General features: G+C 43.9%; 1 protein-coding gene across 7 annotated transcripts in view; it reads right to left on the bottom strand.

The window, feature by feature from the left end:
- SETD3 (SET domain containing 3, actin N3(tau)-histidine methyltransferase) overlaps nt 1–18569 on the bottom strand; it is a 99028-nt gene that overhangs the window by 61012 nt on the left and 19447 nt on the right. For 4 of the 7 annotated variants that reach the window (XM_010588844.3, XM_064292997.1, XM_064292998.1 and 1 more), the window contains exons 2-7: nt 14466–14492; nt 14247–14356; nt 11835–11927; nt 3876–4024; nt 2043–2115; nt 1469–1725 (exon numbers count right to left, since the gene is read on the bottom strand). In XM_010588844.3, the coding sequence (XP_010587146.1) occupies nt 1469–1725; nt 2043–2115; nt 3876–4024; nt 11835–11927; nt 14247–14356; nt 14466–14479 (696 nt within the window). In that variant the 5' untranslated portion in view covers nt 14480–14492. Of the gene's footprint in view, nt 1–1468; nt 1726–2042; nt 2116–3875; nt 4025–11834; nt 11928–14246; nt 14357–14465; nt 14493–15592; nt 15691–18569 lie in introns of those variants that run through there. The other 3 variants (XM_023546567.2, XM_003408624.4, XM_010588845.3) reach the window with 3 other exon arrangements.

Raw genomic sequence — 18569 nt, 5'->3', positions numbered from 1 at the left:
CAGTTTGTTGTCTACTGATAGAAAGTGTCAGACTTAGGCCTACGAAGGGCGGCTTTAGTTTTAGTCATTACAAATGTACAGTTGAGAACTAAGAGTAAAAGCAAAGCCCTTCCAGGTCACCAGAGCCAGACCCAATTTAGGACTGTAGGTGCATACTAAATGAAGGCTCTCAGTTTCATTGGGCTCCATCAATTATTTTTTAAATCACACCAACTTGAAATCAAAGCTACGAACACACTGCATGGCAACTCCTAATGACTTCCTAAAGTTTTGGGTTTAGAGAAACAAAGTGAATTATACTTGAGGACAACAGGGGTTGTATCATCTCTCGTTTGTCTGAAGCATTTGGAGGGTCAGGACGCACCACAGTATACTTGTGCGGTGAACATGCTGTAAAGTTAAATTCTGAACAGAAAACAGTATTACCTGTGGAAATGAAATGAGATTACTACTTCCTCAAAGAAAACACAGAAGGGCCAGGCCATCTAATGGCCAAGCAAGTCCAGCCTAATCTCTGCATTGTCTAATTGCCCGGAGGTGAGGGAGGAGTGTAGCTCGCTGTCCCACCTGTGGCGGCCCAGGAGCTGGTTCCTCAGTGACTGAGAAACGGGAGGATCAGGTACAGAGAAACCGCCCCTCTCAGCCTCTGGGGGAACCACGACACCGGCACTGAACCTGGTATCTGCTCTTCAACTGGAAATGGAAGATACTGGTGGCTGAAAGGAGCAACCAGGCCTCGTTCAAGTGTTCACACCTTACAGGAACTTTTATATTGACCCTTTTACTTATCAAACCAAACCCACTGCCGTCGAGTTGATTCCGACTCACAGAGACCCTATAGGACAGAGTAGAACTGTCCCACAGAGTTTCCAAGGAGTGCCTGGCAGATTTGAACTGCTGACCTCTTGGTTGGCAGCCGTAGTACTTAACCACTACGCCACCAGGGTTTCCCTTTTACTTATAACTAACTAAAATTAATGTAATGCATATACATGCTGAAAAACAAAGAAACCAGTGTCATCATTTAATAAATTAAATGTCAGTATTTTAATACTAATGTGTGTATGTGTATATATACATGAAGAACCCACAAATGGACTTTCATTTTCTTGGAAAATTTATCCACAGAACATCTTTGTGTATTAGATACATGTTATGGCTTTTAGATTTTTGGGGGCGGGGGGAATAACTTGGTTTTCAGTAAAGCCTGACTCGTTAATAACGCAGGAACTACTGCCGCTTATGTTACACTGGGCCCTAATGAAGTCAGATATCGTATTCAAAACAATATTTCACTGGTATTCCACAAAAATAGAAAAAACACACTATACTTGAATGTCTTTTAATTCAAAAATAAAAACATTTAAGCATCCTTAAATAACATGTCAAGTAGAACATTTCCTGCGGCCAATCTCCTTTTCTTTCCCACCCTGATAAACTCGTATCTGAACAGAAAACAGTGGCTCACCTGAATCACCTTATAGAAATAGGCATACTGTCGAGCTGTGTTTTTGTACTGGCTGAAGACGTCGTGTATCGCTTGCGTGGACTGAAGATGCCGAACTTCATCTTCTTCAAAGTAGAGAGGAGTATCGTATTCACTGGGCAGGGTCTGAATGTAGGGCTGCCAGAAAGAGTTAGGGTTGGCTCTCTCACACAGCAGATGAAAGGCCAGTGTGATATTTCCCATGGCTTGAAGAATTCGGTCTTGAGAATATAAGGGCCCTGAATTAACCCAGAAGTTAACAGCGTAAGTTCCACAAACTTCTTTAAAAAGTATTCATTCAAAACATGTATTAATGTTATAGAAATAACTGAAAAGCCTCATAATACTTAAAATAATACGCATCTTTCCTTTGGCCCTCTCCTAGTATGTCAGATTACTAACAATCTCTCATGGATGACATTTAATGTGGATTTGTGAGAATATTTCACCAGTTGAGAAGAACACTCAAATATGATCCTTACTCCACAAATGGAAATTTTGTATGTTTTTGCCACTTGCACTTTTCCTTGAACAAACAGTCAGAAATTATTCTCACCCAACACTGAATTTTTAGCAGATTCAACAGTCATAAGTAATTTTCTTGGAACCCATAAAAATAATTCTTCTGCCTAGGGAAAAAAATAAGAAAATAGTAGTATCATCAAAAGATGTTAAAATTTCAATCCAACTATGTCTATGGTCAGAAATCCAATCAGATATCAAATACAATTTAACCTTGCATATGACCACTTCAATTCTAAGGATCAAATGTATTTGAAAATGCAAGCATTCAACTAAATAATTAGTTAAATGAGCGGAAGCATATTTTAAAATAATATTTCCAGTAGAATAACTAAACTGAGAACACAAATTATCAGAAAAGGAACTTTCACCTTTAATTTGAAGTAAATAAAATAATTTGGGGCAGTGAGCACAAAAATATCTTCTCTGTACTTAAATTCTTAAGTTCTATCTAGGAACAAAACAAAAAATTCTGCCTGGAACAAAACAAAAAATTCTGCCCCCAACAAAAAACCTACATCTATGTGAACGGCTCCCACTCCTGAGTTGTTGAAGCAGCTAACGCTCACTCCTACCTCCGCTTTCTTTAAAGCATAATGGTCACTGGCAAAAACATGAGGTTTGTTTATTTGTTTTGACCAAAGATTCATCTTATTTCTTGGTAAAAGGAGATGCTTCTTTCTGGTATGTTCTTTTATCTGCGTACCTGTGCTGCCTAAAACATGCACATAGTAAAGGCAGACCAGAGCTAAGCCATTTCGGACAGCACCCACGGGAATACTGCTTCTGTGCCTGCTTCTCACCTGATGTGACCAGAGAACAGGTGACGTCTGGTTTACACGTGCTTTTTACCCATGCCCGCTATTTGAATTACCTGTGTTTTGTTCCTAACTAGATGAGATGCATCATGAAGGAAGGGATTGCCCTTTTTTTTGAAGTCTGGGTTAATAACAAGCATAGTACATTATTTAATAAGCATCTAATGGTTTATCAATACATCAATGAAAGGTTAATTACCACTTGACCAAAAATGTCACTGAAGATATATGGGGGTCCAAATAAATAACATCCATTTCTTTCACTCAAATTCTAAACTAAGATAGACAGCAGATGGTCACGACAATATCACCTACTGAACCCCAGAATTAGATGGACTTCCCTACCTAGTCACAGGCAGAGCTGGGGCCCCACCGCCTCCCCATGCGGGGAGTCTGCCTCGCGAGCCCTGCAGGGTGGAGGAGCAGGCAGAACGAATGTGTGTGAGCAACCAGGTCCCTTCTGCCAGGCTCACCAGACAGACCAAGTGACCCCCCTCCAGGGAGAGGGTGAGGGAGGGTGGAGAGGGGCTGAGGACGTCAGGCAGGGCCATGACAGGAAAAAGAGCCTGCCTCACTTAGCAGATGTGTTTCTCTTCTTCCTCCTCAATTCTCTGCTGGTGCTGCCATTTCAGTAAGTGGTACCTCCAACCACTCAGTTACTCATTTCAGGAAACTGGGGAGCATCCCTGACACAGCCCCCCACCCCCACAGGTACCACATCACAAGGTCCCATGTGCTCTCCCTCTAAGCTGCCTTGAATCCACGTCCTGCTCTTTATTTAAACCTCAAAACCCTGTGAGGCACACTCTGTGGTCTCCTAACAGAGACTCACAGACATGAGCCAACTTGCCCAAAGTCGCAGTTAACACGTGGCTCTCAAAGAGGACGAGCTGGAGGTGCTGCCCGGAACAGGTGCGAGGCTGTCCCGAGGAGGCTATGCGAGAGGCCCAGCAGCAAGCCCGAGTCCTCTGTCTCCTCGTCCAGGCGCTCCAGGCCACCCCACACTTAGGACACACTCAGACCACTCACACCAACACCTTAGAACTCACCTTGATATCTCTAGTTGCTCTCAAACCAAAGCCCTCTTCTTTGAAGTTAACCACTTCAAAACCCTCCACGGACGCTCCATTTTCAGAGGCCCATTTCATTAGATCAGGAAAGTAATCTTCTCTTTTTCCATCAAAAGTAACAGACAGACCTATATCAATCCATGTTTCAGAAAACAGAAGCTGTTTTTAGGACACAGACCACACATATTGATCCCAGAAAATAAAGACATACTCTACCCAACACAGGCAATAGTCATGACACTGAAATCTTGAACACTCCAAGTGAATCACCAGAGAGTCACAGTACATATCCTAACTAGTGACAGGAGAGGCAGGTTAAGTCGTAAAATCCCTGCCAGGTAAAGAGAATATTAGGTAACATGAACACTGAATGTTAGGTACTATTAGGTCATAGTATGGGAGAAGGGGGAAAGCCTTCATTAAGATGTTTTAGCACTTCTACAAACGATTTCTAGAACAGCTTCCCCCAGAAGTCCAACGTACAATCTCTCATATTCACATTTGCTTTAACAAAATTCCCATTAAAACAAAAACTGCAACCTCACATACGTGCAAGAGATGGGTGTAAAAACACACATTATCTCACCGACTGTAAGAGTGCAAAACTGATGCAAGTATGTCCAACAAGTGGAGGAATGAAAAACAACAATGGAGCTATACAACCGAATTCTGCAGAGCAATTAAAACGAATTAGATCCATATGTACCAACACAGATACAAAAAAATGTATGTTTTTGAAAAATTGTGCATATGATACTGTTGATGTAAACTTTAAAAATGCCCGCTACTACCGTATATTTTTACGGGGTAATGCATTCAGTAGTAAAACATTCGGGGAAAAGATAAACACTCTCAATGAGGGAGGGAAAGGAAAGGGATAGAAACGTATCTGTAAAGTCCCATTCCGTAAAAGCAAACACAAAAACAAAACGAAAGACAGGGGCATGGAAAATGGAGCAAGCCAGCAGGTGGGAAGGTTGTTGTCACTGGCTCTGGAGTCAGTTCTGACTTAGAGTGTGGCCCAGTGTACAAGAGAATGACACACTGCCTGGTCTTTCACCATCCTCACAATTGTTGCTATGTTTGAGCCCACTGATATAGCCACTGTGTCATTCCATCTCCTTCAGAATCTTCCAATTTTTCGCTGACCCGTTACTTTACCAAGCATGATGTACTTCTCCAGGGACTGGCCCTCCTAATAACACATCCAAAGTACCTGAGACGAAGTCTCACCATTTTTGCTTCTAAGGAGCATTCTGGCTGTACTTCTTCCAAAACAGATTTGTTCATTTTTCTAGCAGTCTGTGGTATATTCAATATTATTCGCCAACACCGTAATTCAAATGCATTAATTCTTCTTCAGTCTTCCTTACTCATTGTCCAGCTTTTACACGCATGTGAGGTGACTGAAAACACCATGGCTTGGGTCAGGCGCACCTTAGTTCTCAAAGTGACATCTTAGCTGTTTAACACTTCGAAGAGGTCTTCTGCAGCAAATTTGCCCAATGCAGCGAGTCTTTTGATTTCTTGAGTGCTGCTTCCATAGGTGTTGACTGTGGATCCACGTAAAATGAAATCACTGACTTCAATATTTTCTCTTTTTCATGACGTTCCTTGTCAATTTGTGAGGATTTTCGTTTTCTTTATGTTGAGGTATAATCCATACTGAAGGCTGCAGTCTTTGACCTTCATCAGTAAGTGCTTCAAGTCCTCTTCACTTTCAGCAAGCAAGGCTGTGTCACCTGCATATTGCGGGCTGTTAGTAAGTCTTCCTCCAACCCTGATGCCCTTTCTTCTTTGTATAGTCCAGCTTCTCGCATTATCTGCCCAGCATACTGATTGCGTACGGTGAAAGCATACAACCCTGATGCAGACCTTTTCTGATTTTAAACCAATCAGTATCCCCTTGTTCTGTCTGAACAACTGCCTCTTGGTCTATGTACAGGCTCTCTATGAGCACAACTAAGTGTTCTGGAATTCCCATTCTTCCCAGTGTTATCCATAATTTGTTATGACCCACACAGTCGAATGCCTTTGTATAGTCAATAAAACACAGTCAAATGTCTTTCTGGTATTCTCTGCTTTCAGGTAAGATCCATCTGACATAAACAACTGACATCCCTCCTTTACATGTCCTCTTCTGAATCCAGCTTGCATTTCTGGCAGTTCCCTGTCAATGTACTGCTACAACCATTTTTTAAGTATCTTCAGCATAATTTTACTTGCATGTGATGATAATAATATAGTCCACATTCCATTGGATCATCTTTATCTGCAATGGCACAAACATGGTTCTCTTCCAGACAGCTAGCCAGGCAGCTGTCTTCCAAATTTCTTGGCACAGACGAGTGAGCACTTCCAGTGCTGCCTATACTTGTTGAAACATCTCAGTTGATATTCCATCAATTCCTGGAGCCTTGTTTTTTGCCAACGCCTTCAGTGCAGTGTGGCAATTCCTGGAGCCTTGTTTTTTGCCAACGCCTTCAGTGCAGTGTGGCAATTCCTGGAGCCTTGTTTTTTGCCAACGCCTTCAGTACCATCGGTTCTCGATCATATGCTACCTCCTGAAATGGATGAATGCTGATCAATTCTTTTTGGTACAGTGACTCTCTGTATCCTTTCCATGCTTCCTGCGTCATTCAATATTTTGACCATAGAATCCTTCAATATTGCAACTGGAGGCTTGAATTTTTTCTTCAGTTCTTTCAACTTGAGAAATGCTGAGCATGTTCTTCCTTTTTGGTTTTCTATCTCCAAATGTTTGCACATTTCTTTATAATAATTTACTTTGTCCTCTCGAACAGCCCTTTGAAATCTTTCATTCAGCTCTTTTACTTCATCATTTCTTCCTTTAGCATTAGCTATTCTATATTCAGGAGCAAGTTTCAGAGTCCCTTCTGCCATCCATTTTGGTCTTTTCTTCTTTTCCTGGCTTTTTAATAATCTTTTGTTTTCTTCATGTATGATGTGCTTGATGTCATCCCACAACTCATCTAGTCTTCAGTCATTAGTATTCAATGCATCAAATCTATTCTTGAGATGGTCTCTAAATTCAGGTGGGATATACTCAAGGTCATACTTTAGCTGTCATGAGCCTGTTTTAATTTTCTTCAACTTTAATTTAAACGTGCTTATGAACAACTGATAGTCTGTCCTGCCCCTGGCCTTCTTTTGACTGCAGGGATTGAGCTTCTCTATCCTCTCCTTCCACAGATGCAGTCAATTTGATTCCTGTGTATTCCATCCAGCGAGATACACGTGTATATCGTCATTTATGTTGTTGAAAAAAGGTATTTCCAATGAAGAAGTTATTAGTCTTGCAAAATTCTATCATGCGATCTCTGGCATCACTTCTACTATCAAGGCCATATTTTCCAAATACCAATTCTTCTTTGTTTCCAACTTTCACATTCCAATCAACAGTAAATATCAATGCATCTCGATTGCATGTTTGATCAATTTCAAACTGCAGAAGATGGTAAAAATTTCTAATTTCTTCATCTTTGGCATTAACGGTTGATGTGTAAATTTGAATATTTGTATTAAATTGATTGGTCTTCCTTGTAGGTGTGTGGATATTATCTTATCACTGACAGTGCTGTATCTCAAGATAGATCTTGAAATGTTCTTTTTGATGAAGAATGTGACACAGTTCTTCTTCAATTTGTCATTCCCTGCATAGTTGTTGTTGTTAGGTGCCATCAAGTTGATTCCAACTCATGGTGACCCTATAAACAACAGAACAAAACAGTGCCCGGTCCTGTGCCGTCCTCACAATTGTTGCTATGTTTGAGCCCACTGCTGCAGCCACTATGTCAATCCATTTCGTTGAGGGTGTTCCTCTTTTTCGTTGACCCTGTACTTTACCAATCATAGTGTCCTTCTCCTGAAAACATGTCCAAAGTATGTAAGATGAAGTCTCGCCATCTTTGCTTCTAATGAGTATTCCAAATGTACTTTTTCCAAGACAGATTTCTTTGTTCTTCTGGCAGTCTACGATATATTCAATATTCTTCGCCAACACCATAATTCAAAGGCATCAATTCTCCAGTCTTCTTTATTCATTGTCCAGCTTTCGCATGCATATGAGGCAACTGAAAACACCATGACTTGGGTAGGATGCACCTTAGTCCTGAAGGTGACATCTTTGCTTTTTAACACTTTAAACATGTCTCCTACAGCAGATTTGCCCAATGCAACGTGTCGTCTGATTCCTTGACTGCTGCTTCCATGGGCGTTGACTGTGGACCGAAGCAAAATGAAATCCTTGACAACTTCAACCTTTTCTCCCTTTATCATGACGTTGCTTATTGGTCCAGTTGTGAGGATTTTTGTTTTCTTTATGTTGAAGTGTAATCCCCACTGAAGGCTGTGGTCTTTGATCTTCATCAATAATTGATTCAAGTCCTCTTTACTTTCAGCAAGCAAGGTTGTGTCATCTGCATATCACAAGTTGTTAATGAGTCTCCTTCCAATCCTGATGCCCTGTTCTTCTTCATATAGCACAGCTTCTCGGATTATCTGCTCAGCATATGGACTGAATAAGTATGCTGAAAGGATACACCCCTGACGCACACCTTTCCTGATTTTAAACCATGCAATATGCCCATATTCTTTGAGAACTGGGTCTTGGTCTATGCACTGGGCTCCGCATGAGCACAATTAAGTGTTCTGGAATTTCCATTGTTCATAATGTTATATATAATTTGTTATTGACTATGCCTTTGCACAGAAACCCTGGTAGTGTAGTGGTTAATTGCTACAACTGCTAACCAAAAAGCCGGCAGTTCAAATCCACCAGGCGCTCCTTGGAAACTCTATGGGGCAGTTCTACTGTGTCCCATAGGGTGGCTATGAGTCAGGATCAATTCAACGGCAATGAGTTTGGTCTTTCTGGATGCCTCTGCACAGTCAATAAAACACAGGTAGACACTTTTCTGGTATTCTCTGCTTTCAGCCAGGATCCATCTGACACCAGCAATGATGTCCCTTGTTCTACATCCTCTTCCGAATCCAGCTTGAATTTCTGGCAGTTCCCTGTCGATGTGCTGTTTTAACTGCTTTTGAATGATCTTCAGCAAAATTTTACTTGTGTGTGATGTTAATGATATTGTTCCATTATTTCTGCATTCTGTTGGATCTCTTTTCTTTGGAATGGACACAAATATGGATCTCTTCCAGTTGGTTGGCCAGGTAGCTATCTTCCAAATTTCTTGGCATAGACAAGTGAGGACTTCCAGCACTGCATCCATTTGCTGAAACATCTCAACTGGTATTCGGTCAATTCCCGGAATCTTGTTTTTTGCCAGTGCCTTTAGTGTAGCCTAGATCTCTTCCTTCAGTACCATTGGTTCTTGATCATACCTCCTGAAATGGATGAACGTTGACCAGTTCTTTTTGATACAGTGACTCTGTATATTCCTTCCATCTTCTTTTGATGCTTCCTGTGTCGTTTAATATTTTCCCCATAGAATCCTTCAATACTGCAATTCAAGGCTTGAATTTTTTTCTTCAGTTATAGCAGCTTGAAAAATTCCAATCCCTTTTGGTTTTCTAACTCCAGGTCTTTGAACATGTCATTATAAGACTTTACTTTGTCTTCTTAAGTTGCCCTTTGAAATCTTCTGTTCAGCTCTTTTGCTTTATCATTTCTTCCTTTTTCCCTTTGCTACTCTACGTTCAAGAGTAACTTTCAGAGTTTCTTCTGATGTCCATTTTGGTCTTTTCTTTTTAATGAAAGTGAGAACCTTCTTCATGAATGAATGTCCTTCATGTCATTCCACAACTCATCTCACCTTTGGTCATTAGTGTTCAGTGCGTCATATCTATTCTTGAGATGGTCTCTAAATTCAGGTAGGATATACTCAAGGTCATACTTTGACCATATGTATGTCTGATTCAAAGTGGCCGATACCAGCCCATTTCAGCTCATTAACGCCTAGGATATCAATCTTCAAGTGTTCCATTTCATTTTTGATGATTTCCAATTTTCCTTGATTCATACTTTGTACATTCCACATTCGATTATTAATGGATGTCTGCGGCTGCTTCTTCTCATTTTGAGTCGTGCCACATTAGCAAATGAAGTTCTCAAAAGCTTGACTCCATCCATGTCATTAAGGTCAACTCTACTTTGAGGAGGCAGCTCTTCCCCAGTCATATTTTCAGTGCCTGAGGGGCTCACCTTTCAGCACTGTATCAGGCAATGTTCTGCTCCTATCCATAATGTTTTCAGTAGCCAATTCTCACAGAAATAGACTGCCAGGACCTTCTTCCCAGTCTGTGTTAGTCTGGAAGTTCCTGCGAAACCTGTCTACCATGGGTGACTCTGCTGGTATTTGAAATACCAGTGGCATAGCTTCTAGCTTCACAACAACATACAAGCTACCACAGTCTGACAAACTGACAGATGAGTGGTGGAGGTGAGAAAGAATGGAAGAAAACATAAACATTCTGAAATATTTACAAAGATTAAAAGTCACGTGTAGAAAAAGCCATTATTTTTTGATGGATAAAAGGAGAGGAACAGGAACTTTATTAAGTGAGGAACTGGGCGTGGAAGCCAGCCCCCGTGCCTGTGGCCCCTGCACCACAGTGTGAGGAGCAATAACTGCCTGGCACAGTGTTGTGCCATATGAGATGATGAAAGAGACCTGCTAACTGAAGAAAATGACTGAGTCAGGGATCCTCTAAGAAACGATTTACTCTTCACTCATTGAGAACTGATGAACGCTCTACATTTGGTGTTAGTTTTAGTAAACAGCATCTACTCAGAACAAAAATTAAGGACATACAAAAATGTTTTGGCTACCTATTTCATGAGACAGGATCAGCACAGTGTACCCCTTCCAGGCCCACTAGCATTTACTGCAAATAACAACATTATAAGGGAATATGTTGTCGACGAATTTGGGGTCTAAGGCCATCTAATCTAATGACTGCATGTTTAAAGATGCGCGTGGTAGAGCATTAAAAAGTTAGCAAAGAAATAACAAATTTTCCTCTGACTCACTTTTATGATGCTAAAAAAGGAAGTCCAAGAAGGACTGCCTGTTCCTCATTACGTTTTCTCCTTCCACCTCCAGCGTGCTCCTGCAAACCAATCTTTATTGTTTGTGCTTTACAGAGCAAAAACAGTAGGTATAGTGAATAAGCTTTTTCAAACTGACACTTAGCATCAGTTAGCCCACTGCCAGCCTGGCTGAGAATCATTAAGGTCTATATTGACTGGGGCGGGGGGTGGGGGGCGGGGATCCACCTGCTGCCGTTGCTAACGAGTCAATTCTGACTCATGGCAGCCCCATGATACACAGTAGAATTGCCCCATGAGGTTTTCTTGGTGTGATCTTTACAGAACAGACCACCAGGCCTGTCTTCCACAGCACTGCTCAGTGGGTTCAAAACACCAACCTTTAGGTTAGTAGTTGCGCACAACCCCTTTGCAACACCCAGGGAGCACCCTGTAAAAACAGTGCTTAAGAAATGTAACGATAGCTCTTATTTAGTCGACATATGTTTGAGTGAATCATAAACTCTCTATAACGCATTAACCAACCAGCATGTATCTGTGTGATGATCACACACAGAATTACGTACTAGCCTCAAACTTTAAAGGAAATACAGTATGGAAAAACAGTATATATACTTCATAAAAGTAAATAAACAAAAGCTGTATCATTTTGGCCCCAAGATACAAAATTTTTTTCCCTAAAGCTCAATATTTCTACCTCTTCCAAAGCAGGTGCCAGCATCTCTGACGTGGAAGAGACCCTGATCGTTTTCCAGTGCTCTCTCTCCCCCAATCCAGCAGCCCCTTCTGCGGCTGCCTCTACAGACAGGACGAAGGACACTGAGACCGTGACTGCTCGCAAAACCTTCCTGACTTACGCTAAGTTTCCACGTGATGTTACGAAAGTATGATGATACTAGAAAACGTACCTTTTTGCTTTTTTCGTATTTTCTCAACCAGAGACCGGATCTGCACATACTCTTCCCATTCCTTGCCTGGGCCAGGGGCAGGGCTGCTGCATTCTGTAATGGAAAAACCACGGCACTGGGATGCTGCCTCCTTTCAACTGAACCCGTTAGTCTTCAGAAGGAAAAGGATTTGGGTTTTGCTGTTGCTGCTGGTACGTTTTTAAAGGACAGTTGCTACAGCCACAATAATAAATATGAGAAATATAAATCAGGTTAATACTTTTCAAAGCACAGAACAAACCTTGTGAAACCATTCAAGTGCCACTTTTTGAAGTGTGATGCCAGGACCTGAGTGTGAGCGCCAAACCCTATCCTTATCCTTGCTGCTCTGATAAACGTTCCTCAGAATACATCTGTGAACGGGAGTGTCTAAAAAGATAAGCTAAAATGCAAACGTTTCCCTGAAAACTCTTTTAGATGGTAAGAAAGAAGGCCATATTAAAAGTCAACATTTCTTTCTAATTAAGCCCCGTGACAATGGCTCTCTAAGGGAACCAGATAAATTGGACAGAAGGACAATTAGTCAACAAGCATTTCGCATGCATGTGTGAGACACTATATTAAGCACTCTGGAGGAGTTTCAGAGAGAGATGGCTCCGTCTATGCTAAAAAAGAAGCAAGATTCTACTGCAGGCCCAGAGCAGGCCAGGGCTGGGGAAGGCACCCGCTGGGCACCCGCCTGTCAGCAGCTCTTTTGCTTTTAAACAATTATATCAGTTTAAAGAAAGCCCTCTCCCCATGCTCCTGCTGAACACTTTGCTCACCAAGAAAAAGAGGATATGTGGTAAATAATTAACGGTAACTAGTTATGTGCTGACTCTTAACTATGAAGGATAACCAGTCTTACCTCTTTCTCTATCAACAAATACTTACTGGCCCTGGAATACAGGTGAAGCTGTAAGCCCACCCTCAAGCTGCTTAAAGGCTAGTGGGGGAGACACTGATAAAAGGTAGGCACATCCTAACCTTCCCAAGATCCGTGCTCTGTGGGCACGCACGGCCGCATCTGATGGCTGCTGTTGCCCGCTTTCTGCCAGGGAGAGAAAGCGAAATTTTGTACTTGCGGTTTAGCCTAGCACAAAATCGAAACATAAGGGCCAAAGAAACTGAGGCAAGGGCAGATAATGGAGTGGCCACAGCTAAACTGGAGGTATAAACCAAAAAAAAAAAACCAAACCCAGGGACATCAAGTCGATTCCGACTCTTAGCGACCCTGCAGAACAGAGTAGAACTGCCCCACAGAGTTTCCAAGAAGCGCCTGGCAGATTCGAACCGCCGACCCTTTGGTTAGCAGCCATAGCACTTAACCACTACGCCACCAGGGTTTCCTAACTGGAGGTATACGCAGCACCAATTTAAATTCACAATTAAGAAGCTAATAATTACACTCACTAAACCAAGTAGATGCCCTTAACAGATATTTAACTTCCTTGAGCCAAGAACTCTCGAACTTCAGCATGTGAAAACTACCACTGAATCACTGGAGAGAGGTTAGTCATTCGAGTACGAGAGAAGGCTTCCAAAGACCTGCTCCCACGAGGCGCACTGCACAGAACTGTACATGTGGCCCTTTCGAGCCCATTACACTCCCTGGAGATAGTTACTCTCGGTGTGGCCTCAGACAGGTTAAGAACTTTGTCTGAGGCTGCACACCTCTGAAAAGCAGTAGAGCCTGTTCTTGCCCACAGGTCTCCAGGGAAGGGCAAGTTCCAGGCATCGATGCTGTTGAAGCTCTGCATTCCTCATTTCGTTCAGGCATCATTAATAGTCACAGAGTACCAGCAGGTACCCTCATCTCCATGTTTAAGACGGGGAGACTGCAGGTTAGAGAAGTTCTCTAAATTGCCCCGGTCACACGGCTCATAGGCTGGGGTTAGCAGGCAAGTTGTGTCAGGCTCCATACTTCATACAAGTGATCCGTACACACAAAGGAGTGGAGACTCCATACTTCACACCAATGACCCACACACAGAGGAGTGGAGACTCTATGCTTCACATGAGTGATCCCCACACACAGATGAGTGGAGACTCCATACTTCACACCAATGACCCACTCACACAAAGGAGTGGAGACTCCATACACACCAGTGACCCACACACAGAGGAGTGGAGACTCCATACCTCACACCAGTGACCCACACACAGGGGTGGAGACTCCATACTTCACACCAGTGACCCACACACAGAGGAGTGGAGACTCCATACTTCACACCAGTGACCCACACACAAAGGAGTAGAGACTCCATACCTCACATCAGTGACCCACACACAGGGGTGGAGACTCCATACTTCACACCAGTGACCCACACACACAAAGGAATGGAAACGCACACGCGCTGCGTAGAGGCAGAGCGCACCGACACAACAACTTACTCTGTAACAGCTCACTGGTGAGGTTCAGGATCTCCTTCGGGGACACAGCTGCAGTAGCACCAGTGCCTGATTTTTGTGTTTTTACTCGGCTCTTCTTACCCATTTTCTGACTACAGAGAAGAGAAAGAAAAGACAAAAATAAAAAATTACATCACCAAAGAACAGAATCAGGTAACATGTCACGGCAGTGGCTGGAGGACATGAAGAGTTATATCTTACCTCATGGATGCCATATCCTGATGTTTCCTTCCAGGAAAAAAAAAAAAAAAAATGCAGCAAATATTAGTCTTTGGAGGCTCTCAATAAAAAACAAAACCTGCCTTGCATTCCCTGGAAGAAAAGCTCATTCCTTTTTCAACCTACAAAAACTACGGTAGAAACAAATTTTACTCTAGATTTTTAAAAATTACAGATTTTATTATGTATGCAGACATATTCCACGATATAGAGATGAAAAAATGTGTACGTACGTGTACACACGGACTATCACACAGGCTTTAAAACAATCATTTCCCATTAACAGTGACTGTATCGTAAGTGACAGGCTAGGCTTTCTGGACAAATGCTGAAGACATTTTAAGAGTTCAAAGAACTCTAAAATCCCTTCATTTTGTTCCATGGGTAAATTCCAAGTATCTGGCTCAGGGTCTCAGGGGAAGTCAACAGCTGCCCCTTGACTTGAGCCAGGTCTCCCACGGGCCAGGCACATGGACCACCCATGAGTCTGGTAGTATCTGAAACATGAGAAATAGCTGCAGTATTCCTCAACGGATGAGACTGCGTGACACAGGAAAGCTCACAGCAATGGCTTTCCGGGCAGGCAGACCTCTATGAGAGAGCGTCTGTCAGAAAAAGCCCCCTGTCAAGGAGTCCTGAGCAGTATCTGGAAGAAAGTAAGGGTCAGGCTGTGTGAAGAAACAGTGAGGTGATTCAAAAGCAAGGTGGGGTAGGAAAAGCAGATGGATGCAGCGTGGCTGGAGGCCTCTGTCCAGGAGCAGCAGAAATATAGCTGCCCAGCAAGAGAGGCCACCCTGCAGAGTGGCTGGAGTTGTCACTGGAGGAGTTCGCATTTAAGTCCTCATCAAGAGAGAATGGCTTCAGGAGGACAATCCAAGAGAATGAAGAAAGTGGCCAGCCAAGAAGCTTCTAGAACAATCCACACACTTACAACAAATCGCCACACTGACGTCCTCGTGGAGCCCCTCAGCAGTAGGTTAAACTTAATCTCGCATTCCCCCACTCTACATACAGACGGCCACCGATTCCACCGGAAGGGCATTTTCGTGAGTATAGGTCATGAACAGCGACAACAGAAAACAGCACTCCTGAAACGCGAAGGCACGCACCTTCTCTATGTGCCTGGTGTGTGAAAGTACAATGTGTCACCGATGCATCTAAGGAGACTTCTTAAAAACAAGTGTGACACATACACAGAATCCGTTGTCCTGGGTAAAAGGGAACAGGAAAATGCACATAAACTTTCGCAGCATTTAAACAGACGAGTTGTTTTGAGATCAAGAGCAGGGAAAATTAAGCGGGGAGGAGGACAGGAGAAAGAGCAGCTTGAGCAGTGTTTTCTACACATAAAGGCCTGGGTTCATAAAAGGCAAACAAGCCCCCCACGTCTGCACTTTCTCCAATTCTGATGCCATGTCCTTCATATAGTCCAGCTTCTTGGCCCTGCCTGGACAGAGGACGGAAGCCTTCTGCCTGCATTTCTGAGCCTCTCCGCTCTGTGAGGAATCTCAGGGCGGGGCGGGGGGGCGGGGGTAACCACTAAATTTAACCCGAAATGAACTAAAACTATGACATGCCTAGTAATACGGGGTTTACTCACACTTCCAAATATAGCAGACCAGCTAGCTTGGCAGCAAGAACTGCCCAGAAACACGTTATCAGTGATAGGTTTAACTGACCTCCCTTCAGCCCCGCAGGCTCTAAGCAATAAAAAGCACTGCTGTGATGATGCGCTATGGGCTTGTCCCTTCTTAAGAGGTCTAGGGAGAAAAGGGACCTGGGACGGTGGTGCTGCCTGTGTGATGCTCCCAGGAGCCACACTGTGTGCAGCCCGTTTTACCCCTTCCACCTCCTCCAAAGTCACTCCTCAACAGCTCCCTGGCATTGAGATATCTAGCCTGAGAAACTAATTTTTCACTAAAATGACAACAGCAGCTACCTTGATCCAGTGCTCATGCTTTGCTGGGTGCTGCCTTATTTGATCTTCCCACTCTACACAGTAGATACTACCCTCATTTTTAGATGACAGTCTCAGAAAGGCTAATAAGGCCTTTGTCTCTCCAAGGTCACCCATCAGACAAGAAACAAGTAGAGCTAGATTTGAACTGGGGTCTGCCTGTGCTGGCAACCACTACCCACACTGTCTCAGCTTAAATGTAGACAAAAAGTCCCCAGCATTACAAGGTTCGAAAGGACTAAAGATCTTCCAGGCCAAACCCGTGAGGGGTATCTGAGGACACCCTTGGACATCCCTGCCAAGTGGCCACTCAGCACAGCCCTGAACATCTATCTCATTGTCTTGCTGAGATTATAACATTAGCCCTGGGGTGTGTCCCTGGCCCAGCCCACGCCTGCTCCTTACATCGCCCTGACACCCTCGTCCCCAGCACTTTCTGCTCCAGCAATGCCAATGGCTCCCTGCCCCTCCTACGTACATCCTCACGTGCTTCAGTGCGCTGCCCCCTGCCTGTCTCGCCAGCTCCCCCCGACCCCTACCTGTAACACTTTAGTCACCTGTTACCAAAATTTCGTTTTTCTGCAAACATCCTGCCCATGTGCCACCTCCAAAGCCTTTGTCATCCTCTCGGTCACGATGCTCCCTCCTCTTCTTCAGCACAGGAGCTCCTCCCGCATTCTTTGATCAGCGCATGGATCCCACGGGACTGAGATACTTGCTCAGTCTCCCTCCCAGGCAACAGGCTCCTGAAGGCGCCCCTTGGTCTTATTGATATCTGCATCCCCAACACCTAGCCCAGGACTTGGCACACCTCAGGCACTCCAGGTAGGGTGCCATACTGAGCTCCCAGGGGGAAAGCACCCTGACCTCTGGGCTTTCTTACATTAAGAAACTTACATTAGCTCAAAATCTGTATCCCTGGAGCTTGTGTCCAGGGACCCAAGTTTCCACACCGAAAATGTCGAAGTTCCACTCCACCTGAGAGAACACTGAACACCCGTGCACAGTGACTCTTTGGTGGCCACCTTCCCCGGTGTGTACTTAGAGCTCAGACTGCTCTCAAGTCTCCTTTTTCCTCGAACCAGAACACTGCTGGCTTTAGACAGGAGTAACACATTATTGTTAGTTGCCGACAAGTCAGCACTAGGTAGAGTAAGAAGGTGTAGGAACAGAGCCGAGTGAAAATTCAAAACACGTGAGTAAATTAACATATGGGGAACACATATGTGGGATGCGGTCTTTGAAAGTCATGTGGGACTATGCTGAGGAGACAATCACAAAGCCACTCCTGGTTAAGACCCTCGCCTCCCTCCCCATCGATAGGTGGCCTTCGTAAATAGAGGTGTACCACACACATAGAAGAGTGCTCCAGGTGCCCGTATCCATGGACTGATCCCACGCCTGCACGGCCACTGCCTGGAGTGAGGTGGTGACACACCAGCCCTCCCCAACACCGCCTCACGCCCTTTCCCAGTCTACAGCCTTCTCACAGGAAGAATCCTTCTCTGTTCTCTGGACTTCTCTTAGACTCGCCTGTCCTCAAGCATCACATAAATGGAGTTACGCAATACGCAGGTTTCTCACACCACTCAAAGGCTAACGCCCAGGCTCCCTAGCACAGCCTCTGAGGCCCTTCCTGCCTCTCCCCATTTCACCTGTCCAGCTTCCTCCTTTTCATCCCCGCTTCAAGCAACACCATTTCCACGCATTTGCTCCAATTCTCCCCTTTTTCTTGAATGCAGCTATCCTCTGCCCACCCTTTTTCTCCTGGCAAAATTTTTCACATTCTTCTAAGGCTCAGCTCAAAGGTCCCCAATGTCCTGAGGGGAAATTCTAGGCTTCTCTTTTTTTTTTAGAAACCCTACCAGCCCTCACTGCTACGAAAGTCAGTAAGAATGCTAAGGGCTTCAGTGTCTCATTCGGCAATTTCCCTCCCACAAGGATATAGGACCTAGAGGAGAGAGAGCAGCTTGCCCTAGGGTGAGGCAGTTAATTTAACCGAGACGGGTGGTGCTGCCCAATGCACCTCTTCATGGTTCCACCCAGAAACAGGATTAACAGTGACTGGGAGACACAACCCTACAGTGCCGTTTTCTTACCTGGCTTCCTCCCCTACAGGCTTGTATTGC

Source organism: Loxodonta africana, chromosome 10 (genome assembly GCF_030014295.1).
Source record: "Loxodonta africana isolate mLoxAfr1 chromosome 10, mLoxAfr1.hap2, whole genome shotgun sequence".
Taxonomy (NCBI): Eukaryota; Metazoa; Chordata; class Mammalia; order Proboscidea; family Elephantidae; genus Loxodonta; species Loxodonta africana.
Note: the sequence above shows the minus strand (reverse complement) of the source record. Positions and strands in the feature narration are given on the sequence as shown.